Raw genomic sequence first — 23,967 nt, 5'->3', positions numbered from 1 at the left:
CTTTAGTTAGTGACGGTGTCTCTCATGAGGCGGACCTGAATCGGGGGCTCGAATCGCGCGGTGGTCCAGAGTTTCCTTGTTGCAAATACACTCTTCACCTGGCGTTACTATCGCTCTCCCCCTGATCGAACGCCGGGAAAATTTGTCTTTTGAAAATTGGTAGGTAAGTCATGCGACGGAATGGGCGTCGACAGTGTACTACGCGTGCCTTCGGATTTGCATTACACTTACCACTACGCGTTGCGTTCGCGTGGTGGTATAATTTTTGCACAGACGGATGTACGCATGTACATCCTCGGCTGATACTCTTCACGACTAACGTATCGCATCGTATCGTACGTAACCGAGTAACACCGCTACCAACTGCCGCGACGATGATTTGTCGCAAGGACGTTGGCCAAACGGTGTACCCGTTAAAAACTCATCACGCTATCCTCTCTCCTCTTGGCGATTAACTGTCGCGCGTAGCCTTTCGCATTCACTCGCAATTTTGTTGTCGTCATTACGTGATTTTTTCAGATTTCTCCTCGAATCCATCGCGGTAACAACCGCGTGGTATACGGGGGTGATCATTTCGCAGCCAATATCAATGTATGAATCGTAGATAACGGATAATCGAATCGCCGCTTCGTTCCGGCGTTCGCAGTTCGTTGGGATTATCGACGTTTCCAGTCCATTTTGTCGTATGAGATCTGGGTGGATTTTTCCGGTGACGCGGTTGTCCGAAATAATGCTAAGCCACCCGTACGCGGACATCGTTATTATAACAGAAAGTTGGGAACCCGCGCGGTCGAGGTGCGGCTGACAGGCGAGAGCTATGAATAGCGCGGTGGTTTGATGCCATCGGACAGGATCCGCGGTCACGAGTCGCGGTGTCGCAAATTGCAGCCGAATGACCCGTGAAAACTCCGTTTGTCAATTCCCGATTCCGCGACTTCGCCCTCGCTCTATTCATGGATTCACAGATGGTTCGGATATCGATCGATATCTATATCTATATCTGTATAGGTATATTCATACCGTGGATGTTATCGAAACTTTACCCCGTCATCGGCTAAATTTACACACCACGAACACTCTTCTCACTTTTTCGTTCGTTGGTACGCGAAATACGTGCCCTCCGTCAAATTAATTCCGATCTATGGTATGTCGTATATAGCCATGACTCGGTTTCCAATCTGGACAATGTGGTCGAATGGAAAGACCGCTGGCCACGAGTGGCGATTTCACGCGCAATATCCGAGTCAAAATATTGGAACTCTATTCTCCATTCGTGGAACGTTATGCGACATCGGCGACATCCGATCTCATGACAACGTTTATTTTTAATCGGCGATCAGGCAGCGCAGTGGCTAAATTGGATTAACCTTTCGGGACTTTGTCTCGTTTTATCGCGCGCAATCCGAATCAAAACAGCGTGGCGAGCCGTTGCTTCGCATAAGCGAAAGGAATACCGTATCGCGTTATTCGCGATGCAGTTGTTGGCGAAGAATGCATGCGACGATCGAGTAAATTTAGTTTCAACGGCTTCTTTTTTTTTTCGTATTATATTCCGACGTCGTGCGGTTGCTCCACAGACCGAATCCCTGTTACTGGAACACCGGCAGAGTCGACTATTCGAACTCCGATTGCGATGATTCGCATACAAACCGTATACCGTAAGTGCAGCGGGTATCGGGCTGACGAAGATCTCTCTTCTACGATTTCTAGGGACGACATGAGTACAAACTCCTCAGCGGGAGACACCGTCATTTCGACGAAGACGAGTACGGGAACAACGAGATCCGGGGAATCGGATTTTCCCGGAATCGATATCGAGGGGTTGGATATCCTTGCCCGGGCAGAATCGACACCTGTGGCAAGGAAGAGGCACCGGCAGGAACCGAGCTGTTCCAAAACGGAGGTCCCCATCAAGTCCCCTAAGCGCGCCGACGAAACTCTCGGCAGCCGGAAGAACGAGCGTCTCCGTGATCGTGGACAGGAGCCGGACGACGCGAGAATCCTTTCGATACGGCCAACGCGGGGCACCCCGACGACGACCGTTTGCCAAAATAGCGCCGATGTTATCGACAGCGGGATTCCATCCCTCGCGGCCACCGGATCCGGGAGGGATGTTCTTTGCAGAAATAACAATACGAAAAGACTCAAAGAATCGGGCGGAATCCCCGGAAAGGCTTGGGAGGATCGAAAGTCGCCGCGGAAAATGCTCCCGGATGGTATAAGTGGTTCGAAAGTCGAGGCACAACATATGCAGCCTGAGGCGACGGTCGCCGTTCCTCAAGCACAGCGAGCGAATCAGCAACAGCATTTGCCGAAAAGACGGGACGAAGCCGCGAGGCTCCGGAAGACCATACAGTGGCTGGAGGAAGGGGCGCGGAGAATGAGAGAGGATCTCGCGACGACACGCGCGGAACTCGACGAGGAGAGAAAGGCCGCCAGGTTGGCTAGGAGGGAACTCGACGCAGCTGTCAAGGATGCGAAGACTGGCGAGGCGACGAGGTATCTTCGAATCATATCCGAACTCAAGTCGAGGTGAGCGAGCGTCGAGTTATCGTAGTTTCGTTTGTTCTTAATTCGCGGTAGTTCGTACGTGCGATCAAAAGAGAATTCAGGGCTGAAATGCGGCCCGAGTTTCGTTGTGATTCGGTAACGATTGTTAAAGATTGGCGCAGTCGCCGACCCGGGCACCTTTGGAGTCCACGTCGCCGTCCGCGAAGGCGAAACTTCTGATTGAGGATAACCGTCGTCGGGGTTTAGCCGTCCTGAAAAAACGACTCGCGGAGGCCGAAGCTTCCGTTCAGCGGCTCAAGTCAAGCGTCGGCACTCCACACGGCTATGGGAAACGGGGAACGAACGAGGACGTCAACGCCCGAAAACTGGAAGTTGAAGTGCGATCCCTGAGAGCCGCGAACAGGAAACTGGAGGAACGGTTACAGGTAATCAACAAGTACGAGGAGGACCAGAGAATGTAGGCAAATATCACGTTATCCGCAAATGTTGCAATACGATCTCGAAATCTTCTCCGTCAGGTTGTTGCAGATGCGGAAAGGACGCGCGCGGCGGAGCTTCGGGTGCAACACGAAAACCACGAGATGCAGCTTGCGGCGCTGCAAAGAACCCTTCGCGGCGACACAATACGAATGGTAAGTAATCCTCGTACTTTTACCTGCACCGTCGCAATCGGTCAAGGTGACCAGAAGTGCGATTCAGCGCAGACCGCAGTTGCGAAAAATTGGCAGGGATTCCGAGGTGAGAAGGGGAGATTGTTTTTCTTCACGGACAAGCTATCGGCGACTCCATCGCCCGAAGGTCGTGTGTTGCAGTGGAGTTTGCTTTGAAAAATAAACATTGAAGTGTCGTAAGCTTCCCGAGAAAACATAAGTACAAGAACGTGGAATGCGCGTATTTTCAAAATGAAGCTCCGTGTCCGATCAATTGGAAGAACTGCTAACGGGTCGCGGACGAGTCGTTGACCATGCACCGGTGCACTCGAGTCCGCAGCGCACGCTGTGTCCTCCGTTCCGCGTCGCTCGATTACCCGCGCTTAAATCATCCGGTGTAGGAAATGCTCGTGTTACCTCCGCTATAACTCGTCGTCGATGGGCGTGTTCGACGGGTAATTACTATACGTCGAATACTTTCCCACACTGTTTTTCGGAGTTTTGCGTGTTCCTTTCATTTTTCCACATCGATCGTAACCGGCTGTTTACAGCGGGAAAAAAAAACAGGCAAATCAACGCCAGAAGATCATCGAACCGATGAAAAAAGACAAACAGAATTACAGGTACCATCCGTTTTCCGAGTCAGGGGGTCAGGGGATCTGCCGGCCCGTCGCCCCGTCCTCCAACTATACACCTGTAGCCAATAGCGAGTTTCGATGATTTTCAAAAAAGCCCCGCTTTGGATCAACTTTCAAGATTTTCTTTAATCGGCGATTGATTCATTTATTTTTAGAATCTATACAACGAGGACTTGACATTCCACGATAGTGCTAAACAAGGAATGACAGATATTATCCGTCTTCACCGCAACTTATTTTTTCATCGTTGCGACCGCCGACATTCACACGAGATTAATTCCCATGGTGTTCGGTTCGCGTCCTGCAGGCCAATTCCCAGCTTTCTTGTATTATTACGTCGGTGCGTGTGGCATATCCTCAACGCGTCGTATCGGTATCCGTGCGAGTCGGTCTCGATATCGTAGAGGTCTACGAGGTGTGGAACGGGCGTCGATCGGAGAATGAATGGGTACCCAACTCGGGTATAATATAGTAGGAGTTAAGTTACTCGAGCTTTTATCGTCGATCAGACCCGACGGCAGCCACCGCATGCCGGGGATCACCGACGACACTTACCACTTACCCACCTCGACCTAATAAATCGTACCTATGAAACGCGTTTAATTGCGTGAGAATTTGGGTCGCAGCGCTGTCGGGTGGCGGTCGAACGGGTTTCGCAGCAACGTGGGAAAACGTATGGTCGACGCCCGACCGTCGCTGTCCAGTGCCACGCGATATCCCTTTCGGAAAAAATAAAACTACCGCAACGAAAACCTCGAATTCGCGCCACGAATTTGTTGCGCTTACATCTATCGGTTCCATTCGTTTTCTTTGCTCGAACCGTAATAATCGGCCCTCATTTCACAGTCGAATTCTCTATTTCGCTTTCATTTTTTACGTTTAGCAAATTCAGCTACACGCGAACGCCGAATCAAAAGTAAATCGCCACCCAAATGTGAAAGAGTTATAAATACGACTCGGGTGAAACGGGATCGAGGAAAGAAATCAAGTGGAAATCCCGCAACGACTCGTTATCGTTGCGAACGCATACGCAGATGAAGTCGTTTTCTGCCGTAGGGGAAAGTTCTCAATTTCGATTCCGATCCTATTACCACCGGATCACGGATTACCGTCCGTCACATTTCGAAAGCGGGTACGCGCGTACGCGGTATCCCCGTATTATTCGTAACGGAACGCAGCGTCAACTTTGACGAAGGAAACTCGACTCTCTGCCCCCCCATTCAAACCTCGCCCCTTGATTCGCGCGATCGTTTTCTATGGTTTTTCGGGTCATTTGACGTTCGATCGTTGTTCGCAGATGGACGAAATTCGAAGTAAAACAAGGGAAATCGAAAAGTTGGAAAGACTGGTGTTGGAGGGCTCTCGGATCCACAAGAAGCTGCGGGCGAAGAAAGACGATCTGGTAAGGCTTAATCGCAACGTATTTACAATCAATCGCCGATCGTCCAGCCGTCGTTGACTCTCACGGACAAGGAAAAGAAATACTTTTTTGCGGATCCCGTACCTACGTAGGTATGTTGGTCGAGTAACGGTAAAAAAGTTTCCAGAATCGTCGGAATGTATATCGCGTTCGTTGGCGCAAAGTTTCATTGTGCGCGCTTTTCGGACGTCGGAGGAAATACGAATAAATTCGGCGGTAAGAGGAACTCGGAGGTTGGCCTACGAGAGCGTTGGGACCGGTCGTCGGGACGGTCGCTCGGATCACCCGGACGGGCCTCGATCGCGCCGGCACCGCTCTGCGACCGCCCCCTCCGGCACGCGGTTAGGTCCGTAAAAGGTCCGCATGGGACGAAAGATAGCAGTACCGAAGTTTATGTTCACTCTTACGTACGTTGATAACCGGAACGACGTTGCAGCCTTTCCCTTCGTCGAAGTAGCTCTTTACGAAAGATCGCGTACTCGCTAATTGACTTCTTGAGTGCTGTAGCTGATGAACTCGCGATGATATACGCGTGTAAACACGTGCGGCGCGTTGCTCGCAGGGTCCCCGAACTCCACCAAACTCCTACTCGGAGCGGACGCTGCCGTTGCGGTCGTGGACGGGCACACTTTGTTCGCTCGTCCTCCGTCGTTCGGTGTATCTGTGACGACGGTACCGTAGATATACACATACATATATTTCTACGATAGTACCGATAAGATTGATCGCTCGGTTATCGTCGCGTTCGCACGGGTGGCACAATCACTGATCGAACTCGTCTCGTCGATGCAATTTGCATACGAATTGCGAAACCCTAAAACCGTGTGAATCCGACGAGGCCGGTGTACGTACGTCGCATTCGTGTTGTGCCTGTACAGTTTCAAAATTCAAGTCTGCGGCTCGGAGTTATCGTTGTATTTTTCCCCCTCCCCCTTTTCAGACGAGATGAATTTCGCGGTGGCGTGTTTCAGTTGCACGGGCAAGTGCGAGTCCTCACGTCGTCGTACATACGTATTGTACTCTTGGGTAGATGCACGCCCGTCAGCGCCAGGCCATAGAGGTGCGCAGAGGGCCGTTAGAAAAATAATAACGTTCGGTTGTGAGCTCGCCTCGACCTGACCTAGACTGCGTGTGTAACTATAACTAATTGTAAATTGATTCCGCGCCGAGTACAGTTCCATTCGCACGATAACCGTACGGATACGAGTAATGTACGCCAACGTCCGACTTCCTCTCTCTTTTCCTTCTCTCTGATCGCTATTACGCCCTGGGTGGAAAAGGAGAAGACAGCGACTGCGACGGAATCGACGCCCGACGTTGGCACACATCGGTCGCGATCGATTTCCGAATTTGACTCGCGCGTATACGACGAACGATGCACGCGCGCGATACCCACGGCGGAGTAAGCCACTCGGTGAATAAATTTGAAGCCAAGTTGATTGGCGTGCATCGCGCCACATCGCGCGTCGCGCGTCGCAACGTCGTTGTACAGGTAGAAGAAACAGGTAGAGGAGGTCCGTCCAGCAACCATTGCCACTTGCGGTTACAGACGAAACTCTCCCCAGACGGGGCAGTAGGCAATGGTGAACGGGGAATTGGAAATGGGGATTAGTCTGCTCTGGACTTCGGAGGCGAACGTACGCGCGCAGCAACCGCCTCCTCTTCTCTTATCATCCCTCCTACGAACCATTAATTTTGAAGAATCGTCGAACGTGGTCAACCCCTTGTCCGGTTCGTCGATCGCGCGACGTGATCCGGTTTACAGCGGTGTAACGGTGAACGAAGGTCAACCGACGAACTCCCGGCCATCTCAATCGCGGGTTTTTGTATGAATTTGAAAACGTCACCGCGCCGACTGGATGGGGTTCGCGTGGAATGAGGTGAGCCTTATACTTTCGACACGATTCGAAGAACCGACCGACTGCGATCCCGCGGACAATGTCAAACGCCATTTCACTCGAGTGCGCGATTCGCTCGTTGGCGACGTATTCTTAACTCTGTTGGTCAATCGAACGTTGCATATGCACCAAGTTTCGTCGGCGAAGAAAGTCAGCGCTGGTTGCGGCGCGCCGAATCTCCGCCAAGGCTGTACCGGCCGATCAACCGAACGACTCTCACGTCTATCTTACACCCGTGTACCTACGTACGTACGTAAGTACTACATACGCGGATATACATTACACGACGGAATGTCGAATCAACCGTTGCACGCAATGGTCGGAGTAGGACATCCTAAATAGAAAGGAAAGAACGAAAAATCTATTCGATCGGAACAAAGTTTCTCCGACATTATCGCCGCTCGTCGCGTCAAGTCCGAACGGTGTCCGTATGTATAGTTACATACACGAGTATAACGATCAATCGATCGAACCGGGTACCGGGTCGTCGTGCGATTCCACCGTTCTACCGTAATCGAGGAACGAGTTACAGGAGCATTACCGTTGACTCGCAGTGGTACGACGATCGAGGCACAATCTCATACGATTTATCTGATTACGTCATCGCTTTTCTTTCCCCCCCCTAATTATTTTATTCTCACTCTCGACTCTGCCGTGATACGCGCGAGTTGGATCGGGATTAGATGAGCCTTGCTTCGAAATTTCGCTAGTTCCCGTGCCGATACCAATGAAATCGGAGTACTGCGAGTTCGCTGCTTATACCCACCTACCTTGTTGAGCTCGTATACATTCTGTCTGCGGGGATAGCTGACCGCTGCAACTGTTGGGGAGAGTGTAACATTGCCTTGGGGCAATGTTGGCCGGGAATTGAATATTCATATTGATTAAAACCGCGCGAAAGTTTGCAAACGTGATCGGTGGATCGAGCGGATCCGCGATCGGACAATTATGTACGGTATAACGTTTACGCGGTACACACTACTTGGCATCATAGCATCCGTATCTGTATTCCGGTCTACGAGTTGAACGCCCATACGTGTCTGCTGTACTCGAGTATACGCACATCCAGGTGAACGAGGAACTGCCGCTGTCGGGCGAATCGCGGAATTATCGTCAGGAAGTAGGTACGAGCTTTGTCAACGAGACTCATCGACGTTGTACGTATAATCTCGTCCGTGATGTTACCTTGCAAAATTTGCACCCCTTTCTTTTCCCCCCTCGTTTTGTCCTCTGTCGCCCGTGATAACGACGGCAATAACGTCTCTTACACCGGGTCGATCCGAGCGGTACAAGCCTGCTTGGCGGTGTTTTAATCGTCGGTACGAAATCGCGGTCAATTCTTTGCGAGGCGTTCGACGCTCGACGGCTCGGCTCATCGTTGACCGTACGCGCTACGGCATCGCGGTCGATCGTACGACTCCTCGTACATTTCGCGTAGGCCACCGGCGGTGGAGGTTCCCTTATAAGTCCGGTACGTGAGTCACGACAAAGAGACCGTGGCGAGCTTCGACAAAGACTGCGGTCACCGCGGCATCAGCTATTATGGCATAAGAAGGCGTATTTAGATGTACGCCGGAATACCGAACGACGATTCATGACTCGCGTTCGCGGCCCGCACGGGCGGCGAGGCGATACCCTGAATCACGCGACGCACCGGCGGCATACGGAATCGAACAATCGGATGCGTGCGGGAGACTGGAAGAGTACTCGATCGTTTTTGGCTGACGACCGGACCGGTTTCTTAACGCGATTGTCGCCGCTGTCCCCGCACATATTTATGGAACGCCTGTGACAAATGGCGAGAATTTCTCCATGCAACGCCGTACGACGCGAACGATACGGGGCGAAGTAAAATGAAGAATCATCGCCATATTCTCGACGAACCATGACCACGGTCGACGCGTGTACACGACACTTGTGCGCCGTACCCGTCGGAGCGTTGAGAAAGCGGCGACGAATAGACGCGAGTCGAAGGGGAGAGAAAGAGAACGAATTGAAAACACGTGGTGTACGTAGGTATGAGGTATCCAGGCCACTGCGCCGAATCACCCCGCTTGAAAAATCGACGCGTTTCCGACCGATGCTCATGCGAAAGATCGCCACACGCTTCCCAACTGTACGATCGCACGTCCGCGATTATCGATCAATGGAAACTCCGGCACGCGAGGAGATCCGGCACTTGAATCAGAAACGAGTCGCCACTGAGAAATCAAGGAGAGACGCGTTAGTCGCGACTCGCGATGTCCGCACCAAACGAAGTGGCGAGCGAGAGTCACCACCTCTCGAGTGCGAAGGGTTGATATCCGCGGGGACGTAAAACAATGATACGCGTATAGCTCGATGCCCGACTGATCCGCACGTCGAGTTCCGTCGACCTGTCGTCGATAGCCCGATAGTCCTGCTCGGAGCGCGCACGCGGGTGGTCGCTTTCTCATTTCGTTTTGTTTTCTCCCATTTTTCCGATCCACGAACCGGATGGAATAATAGATTCTAGATTGTATTTTCACCGTGGGGAACTTGAGTAGGGGGGAGTCGGGTCACTGACTTCCGTGTGTCCTGCCGTGGGCAACGCCGCGTCGTTTTCTCCACCGTGTAAAGTCGTACTGCAACGGAGCGCGAACCATTATGTAGTACCTAGCATTGGGAAGAAGCCAGCCGAATTGACGGTACTGGCCCGTCGACGCGACTTCGATCGACTTTGATCGAATTCGATGGTCAATTTGTTTTCGCGTCAATCATCGTCCGTCCGTGCAGTATATCGTTACGCCGTCGGTCCATATCTCGGCGCATCTCAGCGACTCATCAAAACCTATCACCAAGATCCGGTATATAAATCACACGGTCGTGTCGTCCACCTATCAACATCTACCTATATCCAAGGATGTACTTCTGCAAATATGTGATTTGGCTAATCGAATTCATGTCACGGTAAACAGCACGCGCGGACGGCACTCGTTACGCGGGTCATTTGTATTCCTACTCCGTAAAACTCGACTCAACTCGAGTCAATATTTTGATCGTCTGCAGAGTCTGCGAGAAGCGAATCGTTCATTTCCCATGCAGGGTTTCTATTTTCAATTTTTCGATCATCCCCACCCCACATATTCGGTGAACGGAGCACCGAATGGGATAAAAAAAATTAAACATCAACGGAAATGGAAACATCTCGAACGGTGTAAGATATCGAGAATACGATCGGTGAAGATTCTCTCGTGTGTCGTATCATCCGATTCCCGAGCACGGATTTGTCAGCTGCGAGGTGCTCCGACTAAAAGTACATATGGTTTCCCGCAACGAGATCCGGCGTAGCGAAACAAGAGAGTGGCTCGTACGCACGTTATACCCGCTAGCTATGTGCCGAGCAAAATTTATCCCGTTTTGAAAGAGCGTCGAGTGCGTGAGGGGCCGAGAAACTGGCTGTGTAAGAACGTACGTACGTACGTACGTATGGGTATACGCTTTGCGGTTTCGAGTGCGATACGATCGTTCGATGTGCCCCGTGCGTGGGAGCGCCATAACTTACATTGCCTCGCGCGGATATGTGGCCGAGTTGTGAATAAGCGCTACATTATCCCAGTAATCGACAACTCTGATTGCAGGTTCAATTTGTCGATATTTTCAGACATTTTCCTCAGTTATCAACCGTTACGAATTATGACGAGTACAACGGAGACGTTCCAGCTGCGGCTCCGTTCCGCGTGCCACTGTTGCGCGATACGCGTGTCATCGTATAGTCGCACGAAACAAATAGAATCGACTAAAAGTGATGATATTATCGGATATCGCCACCTGTACAATCATCGAATCCTAGCGGCGTCGCACATCCATTGATGGAAGTTATTTCCACTTGTACCATCGAATCCGAATTATTATTTTGTTTTTACTTTCGTCACCTGTGACCTATAGACGTATTACCTATGCTAAAATATTGTGTAATCGGTTTGTTCTGGCCCGATTACAGATCCGCATTTTTAACTTATTGCATAATGCCAAGTCCGTATCGTGTACTTGGCAGCATTGGTTGACTCCAATGGTTCTGGTTGCGAAGCGTTATTTGATTGTGATCCAGTGAATTCGGAATATGGGACGTGTTCTCTTCCGAGGCGTTGTTTCGGTATTCTAATTTCGGTATTTAAATTTATCGTTTAGAAGCGCATCGAGCGGCGGGCCGAGTGTAATTGGCTGTGAGTCGTAAGTTTAATGCAGAATCTCCGCTTGTACGCGATGCCGTTTGCGTTTTCGATGCGAAGGTATTCGGACGAGGAAATGAAAATCTGGCCCTATAAATAGAGAAGACCAAACGGTTGTTCGTTCGCGGATTCGCCGACGCCTCTGTGGTTTATGGTCAGTAATGGGTACTGGTGAATCCGTCAACAATGGGACTGGTTTTCCGGTCAAGTGTTGAGACGAATTTTTCGACTTACGCGTTTACTCGTCGGCACTCCCTACTACATTCAACGGACCTGGCTTGCTAGCGGGCAAAACGAACCATAATTAATATGGGGTTCTCGCTCAGCGTCGTGTAGATACACTACAATAACGGTTCTTCCACTGCCAACTCCTCGATCCTGGCGCCCGCATCCGTGCCGCTGCTAAGAATTGAGATCGAATTCGAATTCGCGAACCAACGCAAAGCGACGCCGAGACAAACGAGATATCGCTGAATCCGGATCTGCGATCACATCGGAATCGGTCTTTCGGTTCTTTCGAGCTCGAACGTACGATTTCATCGCGACGGCGAAAGAGGTGGCGAAGATGCAACACCTGCTCAAACCATTGTTTGGTTGCGAGGTAAAAAAAACTAACACGATGATCAGAAAGGCGAGCAAGACTCCGAAGCAGAGAAAAATGTGATACAGTGCCAAAGCTTCGAAGGTGGTCGGAAAGTATACCTATATAGTAGGGTGGGATGAAAAAGTTTTTTTTTTTCATTTTCTCAGCATGGTCTTCTTGGAGATGCTCTTTTTTTTTTTACTTAAAATTGAAGTTGAGTAAAAAACAATCACAATCGACAATTTTTAGATGCTTCCTATGATTTTTGACCTAAAAATATTCGAATTTCTCGGTCTACGAGGGAGTCCGAGCTTTGCTGGAATCAGGTAGCCAGCAGCGTAGCGCTTTGTTGTGAGACGTCACCTTCGGGGCTGAACAGAGGTCACGCCCCACAACAAACCGCGCGCCCGTGGCTACCTGACTCCAGTTTAGCTCCCTCGTAGACCGAGAAATTCGAATATTTCGACCCATGCATGGATTGCGACGAATCAAAGTGGGCTAAACGACTAAAAGGAATCGATATGTCTTGTAATTATTCTGCTTCGAACAGCGAATAATCGATGATTACTCGATCGATTGCATGAGTAGATGATTTTGGCTTTCACATTTGGATTTCGGAGCTGATTATACGTGAGATTACTCTTGAAGAACCAAAAAAAAATTCGATTTCTGAGCAAAACATGAATCATTGTCTTCAATTGGGTTTAATATGTTTTTCTTACGTATTTTGATCTCAGGAACACGAATCCGTCGATCAAATTCAGCAACGAACCTAATCTATAAATAAGATCCATGACCACGAAATCACGAATTCTAATTTCAACGCATCATCAAATTCCGATCATTCGTTCCCGAGATATAGTGAAAAACGTGATGGCGGGTTAAGCAGCTCGAGATTTCATATTCCAGCGGGCTGGACTCGAGCGCTCTCTATCTCGTTCGTCTTTCTACCGCTCCGCGGCGTACCGCCTCGCGTCCTACGCTCCCACCACATTGAGCTTTCCCGCACCAAAATCCATACATAAAAATCATTGGGCAAATCCAGTCCGCGCGGAGTTCGGTGTCAAGCTTCGGCTCACCCAATCAAATTCCGTCGCATATTGCAACGCCCTTTTTTAACACGTGCGTCGGACACTCCTTTGATTGTCGGCACGTGCCAGAATTTAAATATAATTTATGGCTTTTTAATAGATGATGAGGTGTGAAATCACAGTCCTTGTTTGTATCCAACTCCCATTGTGAGCAGGTGTCAGACGAGCTGTCATCACCTGATCGAGATCTTGTTCACACCTCGTAATTGAGTTATCCCTTTCATCCACCTGATCGGCGGCATCCTTTGGCGGCATTTGTGCGAATTCTATGTAACCGCAAACCGTTTAAGAAAGTAAATATGTGAAAATTCAGTATTTAAATGGTTCAGAGTACACCCAGCGAGTTCATTTCTGTCCATAAGGCCATACCGAAGCTTAAGATCTTTGGTACAGAAACAGAGGCACCGAGTGTACATAAAAAAAAAAAAATTCCAAATAAAATTTTCTTTCCTTGCAACGTGTTGTAATGCATTATAAAAGGTACACTGATAGATTTGTAATAAAATGGTCGGTCTTTGTAATTTCACACGCATAATCAGAATATTTTTTTGTCAATTTACCAATTTTTCCCATCGAGATATCTCAATTTTTCTACTCCAAAAAGCGAAAAATTGGCGATAACTCGATCAATTTTATAGATGGATTCCTCCGATCAAAATACATGAAAATAACATATAAACCCTATTAAAAAAAATGTTGATTTCTGGGCCAAAACTGAAGTATTTTTAAAATCTATCGAAAGACACTTTTCTGACGTATTTTGACCCCATGAATTCAAATCTGAAAGTTAAATTGATCTATCTTTAAAATTCGCCGAGTTATCACCAATTTTTAGCTTTTTTAGGTCAAAAATAAAAAATTTATTCTTCAGTTTATCTCAATGTAATTTGAGCTCAGGAATCCGAATCCGAAAGGAAAATTGAACTATCTATAAAATTCGACGAGTTATCCCCATTCTTTCGCATTTTTTGGTACAAATTTGAGGATATCTTGAAAGGAAAAAATCGTAGCTCAATTTTCTCAACGGATTCGTGTTCCTGGGGTCAAAGTACATAAGAAAAGTGCCATACGATCAATTTTAAAAAATAAAAAATTTTGGCCAAAATTTGAGATTTTTCCAAGGGGTACCCCTTACGATTTTTTCAAATTTTGGCTAAAAATTTTTATTTTTTAAAATTGATCGTATGGCACTTTTCTTACGTATTTTGACCTCAGGAACACGAATCCGTTGTCCAAACTGAGCTACGATTTTTTCCCTTCGAGATATCCTCAAATTTATGCCAAAAATCGCGAAAAAATGGGGATAACTCGGTCATTTTTGCAGATCGATCAATTTTCCTTTCGGATTCGGATTCCTGAGCTCAAATTACATTGAGATAGACCAAAAAATCAATTTTTTATTTTTGATGCCAACACTCTGAAAATTGGCGATAACTCGGTCAATCTTAGAGATAGATCAATTTTTCTTTCAGATTCAGATTCCTGAGATCAAAATACGTAAGAAAAGCATATTAAACCCAATTAAAACAATGATTCAGTTTTTGCTCAGAAATCGAATTTTTTTTTGGTTCTTCAAGAGTAATCTTACGTATAATCAGCTCCGAAATCCAAATCTGAAAGCCAAAATCATCTACTCATGCAATCGATCGAGTAACCATCGATTATTCGCTGTTGGGAGCAGAAAAATTCTAAGACATGTCGATTGGTTCTAGTCGTAGACCCGCTTTGATTCGTCGCAATCCGTGCATGGGTCGAAATATTCGAATTTCTCGGTCTACGAGGGAGCCCGAGTTCAGCTGGAGTCAGGTATAGCCACGGGTGCGCGGTTTGTTGTGGGGCGTGACCTCTGCTCAGCCCCGAAGGTGACGTCTCACAACAAAGCGCTACGCTGCTGGCTACCTGATTCCAGCAAAGCTCGGGCTCCCTCGTAGACCGAGAAATTCGAATATTTTTTGGTCAAAAATCATAGGAAGCATCTAAAAATTGTCGATTGTGATTGTTTTTCACTCAACTTCAATTTTAAGTAAAAAAAAAGAGCATGTCATTTTTTGATTTTATACTTGAATTGCAAAAATAATAGGAAAAAAATTTTGAACCGTGAACGAGCCGAAACCAATCACAATCGACAATTTTGAGATATTTTCTATGATTTTTGACCAAAAAAAAAATTTCTTTCGACCCACCCTACTGTATAGGTATACGTATCCTACTCGTATCTTGGGGGGGGGTGCCATTTACATCGGTCGGATTCACGTGATTAATTCGGCGGCATGATAATTCTCAATTTTGGCAGAGCTGCCAATAAGATGGCCTTGCTGCATGTTATGTTTACGGCAATCGCACAATTGCTACGCTGTTTCAACGGGCAATATCCACATGAAGATTTTCGGCGGAAAACGATGCTAGTTTTTGCGCTCTTATCTTTCATCTCCGAATTTTATGCGTCTATATTTAGAACTGTTTATCCATCGCTCTATTTACGTACCATATCCAACGGTACCGGGGAAGGGGCGGGACAAATTGTCACCCAAAATCCGGCGTAATTGCGGGCACGCGTGGTAAGTAGGAAACCGACGAGAAATTACGGATATTTTTGCGTTATTCTATCATATTTGCGAACGAAAGAGTTCGGCCGGGTGGTCAAGACCTAGTGAACCGTAGTGATACAGTGAAAGTTAACCGACACTTCGCTCGAGTTTCTTTCCCCTCGCTCCTGCCGCCGAGCCGCTCGCTTCAGACCTAAATAGGTACGAACGAGTGTGACCTGTGGAGTGGTTCCGTCGTTGCACCGGAACGGTAGAGACCGCGAATACAATTCGATACCCTGCCCACAGGGATGAGAGTCCAGATTCCAATGGCGGGTGCTCCCGCGACTCGGGTTAACCGGATTTCCATTTTCTTCTTGCTTCCGATCGTTGTATGAATTTGGTGTTCGAATGCCGATGAAACGTGATCTTATTGGCGATTCGCCTGTAGGTTTACTGTTGTTAACTTACACCCAATACCGACAGGCACCCCCTGTATCGTTCGGCGGGGACCAAAGCCTCCAAAATTGTGCTGACTTGTGAGTACGAGAATATCATTGCGTTTCCCCACCGATGCTGTACACATAGAATGCCGTATACGCCTATTTGTAAACATGTGTACCTGTAACAGCTGGGTGCCGGTATGGGTGTAATGTAACCGGGTACACATAACGGTTCGGAACGGTGCGCGGTACCTTCACCCCGTAGCGTCGACTCGCCACCGGTCCCTACCGTAGGTACTTTCGATGGTGCACATGCGACGCACCTAACGATGACTCGATTGACGAATCCCGGACGATACCGCCGTTGCAGCGTTCGAGGCTCTCATTTCCAAGATTTAACGTGGAGAAATTCCGATTGCGGATGTGATGGAATCGCGATCGCCGTTTGAAGAGACCGATTGTCCCGACGACGAGCTGTGGCACAGAATGGTGGGCAAGGGCAAGGGCAACGAGTCGACCGAGTGACGCGAGTTCAGCGGCGACGATGCGAGGGAAGAATAATTTGGGATCCGTTTGGTCGCACGGCTTGTTACCGAGATGGTTTTACGGCTCGTCGTCGGCGGTCGACCCACTTCCATCGATTGTCACGATTCACCTGACCCATTGGTACGGATGCCGACAGGTATATACTTATACAGTTGGGGCGAGTCGTTGGTCCCGCGAAGCCGAGCCGTTCGTATGGGTCAGTCGGAGAGACTTCGGGCGGTACTCAGCTGTGTGTCAGGGGGCCAACTTAACGGTCCACCGTACCATTACCTGAGCAGCATCCGTTCGCCTCCGAATCTTCCGAGCCTCGTACCATAGCTCGTACGGTCGAAGCCCACGCGTTACACACTCGTACGCAGAACTTGGATCCTTGGCTACAGGTGTACCGACAGCCGTTGCAGCACACCAACGTCGGCGAACATTCCCCACATACGTGTCCGTAATTATGCACGTTACCGATGATACTCGCATACCTGCTTATATTTTGCCAACTCTCATATCCGAGTCCGTTCTTGCCACGCACGCCGATTTTTTAATCACGTGGCCATTTCGCCGACCGTTCGACGGCTTCTATACGTTTGTTATTCGTATATCGTTTGTCGCTATCCTCTGATGAGGCCGTAGTTGAGACCGACTAAAAGTGAACATGTTGGTGAGAAGCGTTAACGGGATGAGAAAGTTATCACTCCGCCATGAGGTTCGATATTTTCTTATAATTTTTTCTTGCCGAGACTCGATTATGCTCGATCGCTCGTGACCGTTTCGCAGTCATTGCGATTAAATGAAGGAACGAGTAAGACGAGAAAGGAAAAAAAACTATTTCCGACAGCAGCAACTTTTGACGCAAGGAATCGACATTTACTGAGGATGGGGGGACTCGAAATCGAATAAAAAGTACATTACTTTCGATAGCAGGGGAATGTAGTCCGAGAATCCGTTCCCATACTTGAAATAAATCACAAACTGGACGTACAAGCGATTGCAGAATTTTTATTTTCAGTTGCAAGAATCGAAAAAAACTAAATACGAACGATTTTTGTATAGAACAATCGAGATATCTAATGTTTTTCGCTCCCAGAGCTAATAAAGGCGCGCATTACGACAGTTAGATCAACTTATCTAGCAAATTTGCATTCCTGAACTCATTGTCAGTATAAGTCAAGGTGGAGTGGTGCGTCCAATTGTAATTTTTTGATCCGTAAATCGAAAAAATCAAAGGCCGAAGCCTGTGCAAAATCTCGATTTTGGGTAAAAAATTAGAGTATGAATTTGATTGAAAAAAATCCAATATGCTAGTGTTCCATAAAGTGGATATCGATGCGCGATAGGTAATATAAAAGAAATGGAAAGGAGCTTCCGATGTATAAATACAACACCGCATAGTGCATAGCGCAGAGATAAAGTAAAAGCACGCGCGCGCTTGGTCGGAATTCGCCCGACCTTGATTATGAAATCCCTCAAATCATGTAGTAGACGAATAATTTTAATATAGTTTACGATATGAATGAATTCAAAGTAGGATCACAACGTAGTGCGGTGTGCGCATACAGTGCTCCGGTATTATAAACGACTAGTAAAAAGTGGGAAGACCAGAAAACCAACCAGGTCTGGATAAGAACTGAAATTTTCAAGTTCTCATCGCTCCGGTTCTATTCATTCGTCGTAACACGTTGTTTTGCGCGGTCTTGCGAGAATAGGTCGATTGCGAGGAGAACGAAGAACACGGACGACGAGGTCCTTCGATGTTGTCGAGGCACCCTACCGAATTCGCGAACGTTACTTCGTCGTCGTGTCGACAAAAATGACCAACGATATTTTTGATTAGAAAGTCGAGAGGACGGTTAGACGAGACTGCTTTGGCGTCAAATTGAAATCTTGATTCTTCTAGATGCGAAAGTTGCGCGAGTCGGAACGAAGTAATCAGATTCGTCTAACGCCTCGCATAGGAGAGATCTCCAACAGCAGCGAACATGTCGTGAGTACAATCCCCCCGCTTTCTAACGATGAATTATTATGAGAGGATAATGTATAATAGAACGAAGAAGTAGCAACGAAATCTTTCCGCGTACAATTGCAGGCGGAGGGCTTGTGCAACGGTGTCTGTCAGGCTGCGGCAGAGGTCGAACGTCTTCGGGAACTTGGCGTGGAACAAGAGGAGGTCATCGAAGTTCTCAGACAAGCTCTCAAGGTATTGTTACGTAACGTCTTGACAATGTAATGGTCTGTGAATATCGGGCGCGTATGACACGCCTGTTCTTCTTTCGGCTTTCGGTTGCCAGCCCTCCTCAATTCTCCCCTATCAAAGGTGGCTTTCGGTTCGTGAGATTATCAGCTGCGAATAGGATTCTGTCAACTTTTCTTTCAAACTCTGACAGTGGTATCTTTCCTTCGAGATATTCACATTTCGAGTGATTACTATTGCCGCACGATCATTGACGAACGGGATCGCCGGAGCGTCGACGCAGGCGACGATTGCAGGGTATCTCTCGCATCCGCACGCATGACCGTTGTATCATACCAGATATCTCCGTCGGGTTCATCGCTCGTTATTCTCGCCCTGATGTAAGAATATTCTGAATTAGGAAAAGGAACGCAAACTCGAGCGGATATGCAACAAGAAGCGGAAGGAGGAGTTCTACAAACAGTGGCTGGAGCTGGAGCCCGTCGTAGAAGTTGACGACGAAGAGGAACACGAGGAGGGGGACAGCGCCTTGTCCAGCGCCCCGTCTTCGCTCTCACCCCAACCCGGTGGATGCGGGCAGTGCAGGCAACACACCGGTGTCACCAAAGAAGCTTACGAAACGGTCTTGCTGCAGGTCGAGGAGCTGCAGACCAGACTCGTTGAAGAACAGCGAGAACTCGCCCACGCTAAAAGTCAGGTTCGCGACCTCGAGATAGCTCTGCTCCAGGAGGTCCGTTCTATATGCCCAAGTTTGCTCCTTCTTGTTTTCTCACAATCGTAATCGTTATCCGTAATCGCAAATCCTTTTCTCCGCAGACCAGAGGAAGTCAGAACGGTAAAAGAGCTCTCGGTGAAAAGCTGCGTGAGATGGAGGAACGCGAGGCCGACTTGATGGCGGAAGTCACGGAGCTCCGGGAACAGAACGAGCTGCTCGAGTTTCGTGTCCTTGAGTTGGAGGAAACGCCCTGCCTCCGCGACACACCCGACCCTGCCGACAGCGGTATCGTATCTCCGGAGCCGATTCACCTTTACAAGGTGAGACTACGTTCTCTGTCATCCGTATCGGCTGCGTCCTATCCACCGACCCACCTTGTATCGCCAACATTCTACCGACGAGCGTAAAATGTCGACGCGTGAGACGCGAGCGACATTCGATAGCGGATACCTTGATCCGACACCCCGGTCTTTCTTAACTTTTTTCCCGCCTTCTTCATATTCACGGATGTTCACCTCTCTGGGAACCAACGCAAAGCGTCTTCCGTTCGTCTGCAAACAGGCCAAATAATACCGATCGACAGCTACGGTCGTTCAATTATATCTCAATGATTGGCGATCACAGTTCCATCACCCTCTGTTCGAGTCTAGTTCGATCCGCGCTCCTTCCGATATATCCTCCTTGGCATCGGGAAATCTAATTTAATTATTCATCCGCAGGAACAGCTGTGCAAACAGCGCGATCGCGCGGTAGCTACGGTGATTCCGTACAATACGTACGCCTGTCCCGTCTCTCCGATACCCCAAAAAACTCCCCTATCTCTGCAGGAGAGCGGGATTTTCGACGAGGACGACGAGGGGCACGTTGAACTTGCGAGTTGCGGGACTCAAACGGATACTCCGGCTGGAGATCTTCTTCAGGAAGTTCGGCGTCTCCACGAGTTGCGGGCTCGTATCCAGGAGCGTGCGGTCAAAGTTCCGGTGCCGGTGGTCGAGCCCAGGGCATCCTCTCCCTCCGACCTCTGCGACGTGTCGCCGTCACTCCTACAGGCCAACTCGAATCACGCGTATGAGGCTCGAATCCGGGAGCTCGAGCAGAGGCTCGCTACCTACGAGGAAGCGGAACGCGACCGGGTGCACGCGAAGAAACTCTCCAAACAAAGAGAGGAGGAACTCCTCGATGAAAACTACCGGCTCACCGAAACGATATACTGGTTTGAGAACGCTCTGCGCAACCATAAAAATACGGCATTGGATTTCTCGGGCAATCGGGATACAGCGGAGTGCGTATCCCACGCGGGAGAAGCCCATCGCGATTCTCACGATTTTATAAAACAGAGGAGCGACGCCCAAGCGGAGGTTCTCGATAGAATGGATATTCACGCCTCGACGGAGCTCCACCCCCGCGAAAGAAGTTCAACAGAGGATATCCCGAGCAGTATTAACCGTGGTAATGAAGAGGCTGGATCGAATGAAATTGGGCAAGTGGATGTGCCGGCGCGGGAGGAGTTTCCGGCGACACGGGGCATTGTGGACCTCGAGTCTCCGGAGGCGAACAAAACTTGTTCAGCGATCGAACTCGAATACTCGACTCAACTCGAAGAGCTTCGTTCCAGGATGGATGAAGAAATTTCGACTGAGGAAGTGCTCCTTCGCCGAGGTTCGGGCAAACTCGAAGACAGGCGCGAACAAATAAAAGCGTACCGAGTACTCGACGAGTGTCATACAACGGAAATGAAAGAAAAAGACGATGATTCGATCCAACCGGGGCTGGAAATTTCCACACCCATGGACGTGGACGAAGTCTGCGAAGAAACTTGTAAATCGGATCATCCGATGGATCTGGTGACGTCTTCGCACGTGACGATGACAGCGACTTCAGGGCCAGATACGACGAGTGAGGTAAGTCAATCGATGATTCCACCACATGATTACATACATACACACGAGATTCAGTCAGTTGGAGCTGTAAGTGTAAGCTGCTTTCGAGAGGATATGGATTTTATTTTTTCCTTTTCGTCGTAATTGTTTCAAGATCGAACCTTGGACTCTCCTCGTAGCTGCGGAATTGGCGGTGGAGGCGAAAGAGGGGGATGTTACCTCCGTCGCTGAGAGCGTCGACAACGGAGCAGAAGAGATTGTCGACGGATCGTACGAGGACCGACCTTTTGGGGATGGTGAATTTGGCGAGCGTGAAGTCGGGCATGGTAACGCGGTGGACGCGGACCCGGTAGTGACGATAAACGAGATAGAGCCCGAAACGAAGGTTAGACAAATACGGGAAAGAAGCAAAGCGCGAGATTGGAAGAGGGAGTGGGAGCGGGAGCGGGAGAGCAAATGGGGAGGGAAGGGCGGGGTGATAAAGGCATGGAACAGAGAGGGTAGAGCCCATTCGCTGGAGGTGGATTTTGCATCGCATAGAATACACAGGCTAGTCTTGTACCAAGAGCTTTACGTCTAGTAGGCATAGGGTAAAAATTTATGGCAGAAGTATCAACTTCGCTGACCCAACAAAAATCAAAAGTTTGCCATTTCCGGCCTTATTGCTAAGCTACGAAAATTCCTCTCTACGTATAAATTTCTTGCAAATTCTGCGAAAAGTTGGGAGAGGGTTTTTAGCGAACTTGGTTACGCCGAGAGACCTCGAAGACCTGAAACGGTTGAAAGACGTTGTTCCGATAGAAGAATCGAACCTTGTGCCACCTCACGCATCGCCAAACGATGCGGGAATATAGTGCGAAAAACTGAATCGCCGAAAGTTCTGAGGGAAGTGAAAAAACAAGTTTTTTTTAGAGGACATTGTTAAATCTTGGGCGAGTTCGCTGAAACCACGGAAGACATATTTTGTACTACAGAACAGAAGCTGAAGAATCGGACAAAAATAAAGAAGCGATAAAGTATGTCAAACGAAACGAAACTTGTCGGCGGGAAATTTATTCGGACCGGCCAAGGTCAGTGTTTTACCACCAGAATCCTCTAGCTATTGCAATTTTTCATTTACTCTATTTACAGTTTTATAAAATTCATACATAATATACACACCTTTCAATAGCAGTGTCAGTAGTCATAGTTCAATAGTATATTGATACCAAATCAGCCCAATCAGGTGCTCTTCTTTCACACTCACAGTTCAGGTTGTATCGTAATATGTACGACCTAGTTTTTGTATCTGCTACCGTACAAGGCGTAAAAATGGGGCCAGCTTATATACACGAATAATTTGGGGCTTTTTTACGTTCACGGTCCTCGAATTTTCCATGGTTCCAATACTCCCAATACACTTGTAGATACTATTCGCTTGCATTCTTATACTTACAATTAGCGACTATGGTGACAGCATAGTTCAATATATCTATGGTGATAGTAATAGGAGCGTTAATTTAGTTCGCTGTAGCTTGCGGTGTTGGGTCTCCGTTGATTCGCCGTCACGGCCGTAGGGATAATAATTGCTATATCGGTTTTTCCCATGCGAATGACTTACTACCATCATTCTTTGAGTTAGTCATTTTTTTTAACAAGCTCCTCGTTCGAGGCAATCTGATGTCGATTAACGTATACCATACATGCAACGTGTACCTATTGCACATAATATGCTTCGTCCGTTGTCTGTCGCTGCTCTGTCGGGCATTAACCCTTTCGCTACTACGAATAGCGAAATAGGTGGCACCATAGATAATGGTGGCACGCTCCGTTCTACGCGAGGAACTCCACGGTGAGGCCCCTCGCGCGCGCCGTAGCGAAAGAGTTAAAGAAGCGCTGATGTATCGATATTCCTTCCTAACGCCACTAGGCAATATTGGATCATTTCATATTGGCGAAATTTGTGGCAAGCACTTTTACACAAACCTAACTCGAGTTGAGAATATTTAGCACTTCAAATTATTATACTTCTCAGCCCATATGAGAGTCAGTTGGATTTTTGTATAACGACAGGCCAGTTATCCGCCGCTCAGTAAAATTGTTCTTAGCTCATACTTGGCAATAAAATAGAAGAAAATGGAGATTACAATGTGGTCTTTCTCTACAGGTAATCTACTTTCGTTGGAGATGAAATCAACTGCTCGGGGTTCCTCCGCGGTGCGTCAGTCAAATTTTCGGCTATGTGTTCGCGGGTGCAGAACTCGTACTTCCAACCCCACTGTTCCCTCAGTGGAAGTTGTCGAACTGCAGTCTCCAGACCGGGTTAAAAAGGTACGATAATGCGCTTATCCTTGTCGTTGGGTTTTGCCCTTTTCACTCGTACATTACAACATTCATGTTTCAAATCGTTCGTTCTTTTAGGACGAATACGCTGCCGCTACTTGGTGAGTCCAAGTGACGAACAGACTTACGTCCGTCGCCTCCTGTTTTTCACGTGCATCACGATACAATCTATAAATATATCATCTGTCTCGCTCAATCGCCTCGCGCCCGCGACACTCACCCCCCGATCGACGTCTCCGGAATGAGGAGAAAGACGAAGAACAAGAAGACGAGGAATAAAGTGCCGGCAAGAATATATTATAATAATGACGTCTGATATTTATTGTTAGAGAACTGTTGATACTGTAAATATCTAAATTTATTGTTAGAAACA

The 23,967-nt window shown here is 48.2% G+C and overlaps 1 protein-coding gene across 3 annotated transcripts; it reads left to right on the top strand.

Annotated features, from left to right (window-relative positions):
• Window positions 1–23,967, top strand: LOC105693507. Of its 3 annotated transcripts, none has more exons than XM_020856660.2 (13): window positions 1–159; window positions 1,711–2,532; window positions 2,663–2,936; window positions 3,030–3,143; window positions 5,097–5,201; window positions 18,384–18,470; window positions 18,573–18,683; window positions 19,078–19,407; window positions 19,494–19,712; window positions 20,112–21,293; window positions 21,427–21,657; window positions 23,419–23,582; window positions 23,673–23,967. In XM_020856660.2, exons 2-12 carry the CDS (start codon window positions 1,718–1,720, stop codon window positions 23,440–23,442), a joined length of 3,492 nt encoding a protein of 1,163 aa, XP_020712319.2. In that variant the 5' UTR covers window positions 1–159; window positions 1,711–1,717; the 3' UTR covers window positions 23,443–23,582; window positions 23,673–23,967. The 3 variants fall into 3 exon arrangements, with proteins under 3 accessions (XP_020712319.2, XP_048516048.1, XP_048516047.1); XM_048660090.1 differs by having other exon boundaries at window positions 3–163; XM_048660091.1 differs by lacking the exon at window positions 5,097–5,201.

This window comes from Athalia rosae, chromosome 1 (assembly GCF_917208135.1).
Source record: "Athalia rosae chromosome 1, iyAthRosa1.1, whole genome shotgun sequence".
In the NCBI taxonomy this organism is placed as follows: domain Eukaryota; kingdom Metazoa; phylum Arthropoda; class Insecta; order Hymenoptera; family Athaliidae; genus Athalia; species Athalia rosae.
This window is presented reverse-complemented; position numbering and strand designations above follow the sequence as displayed.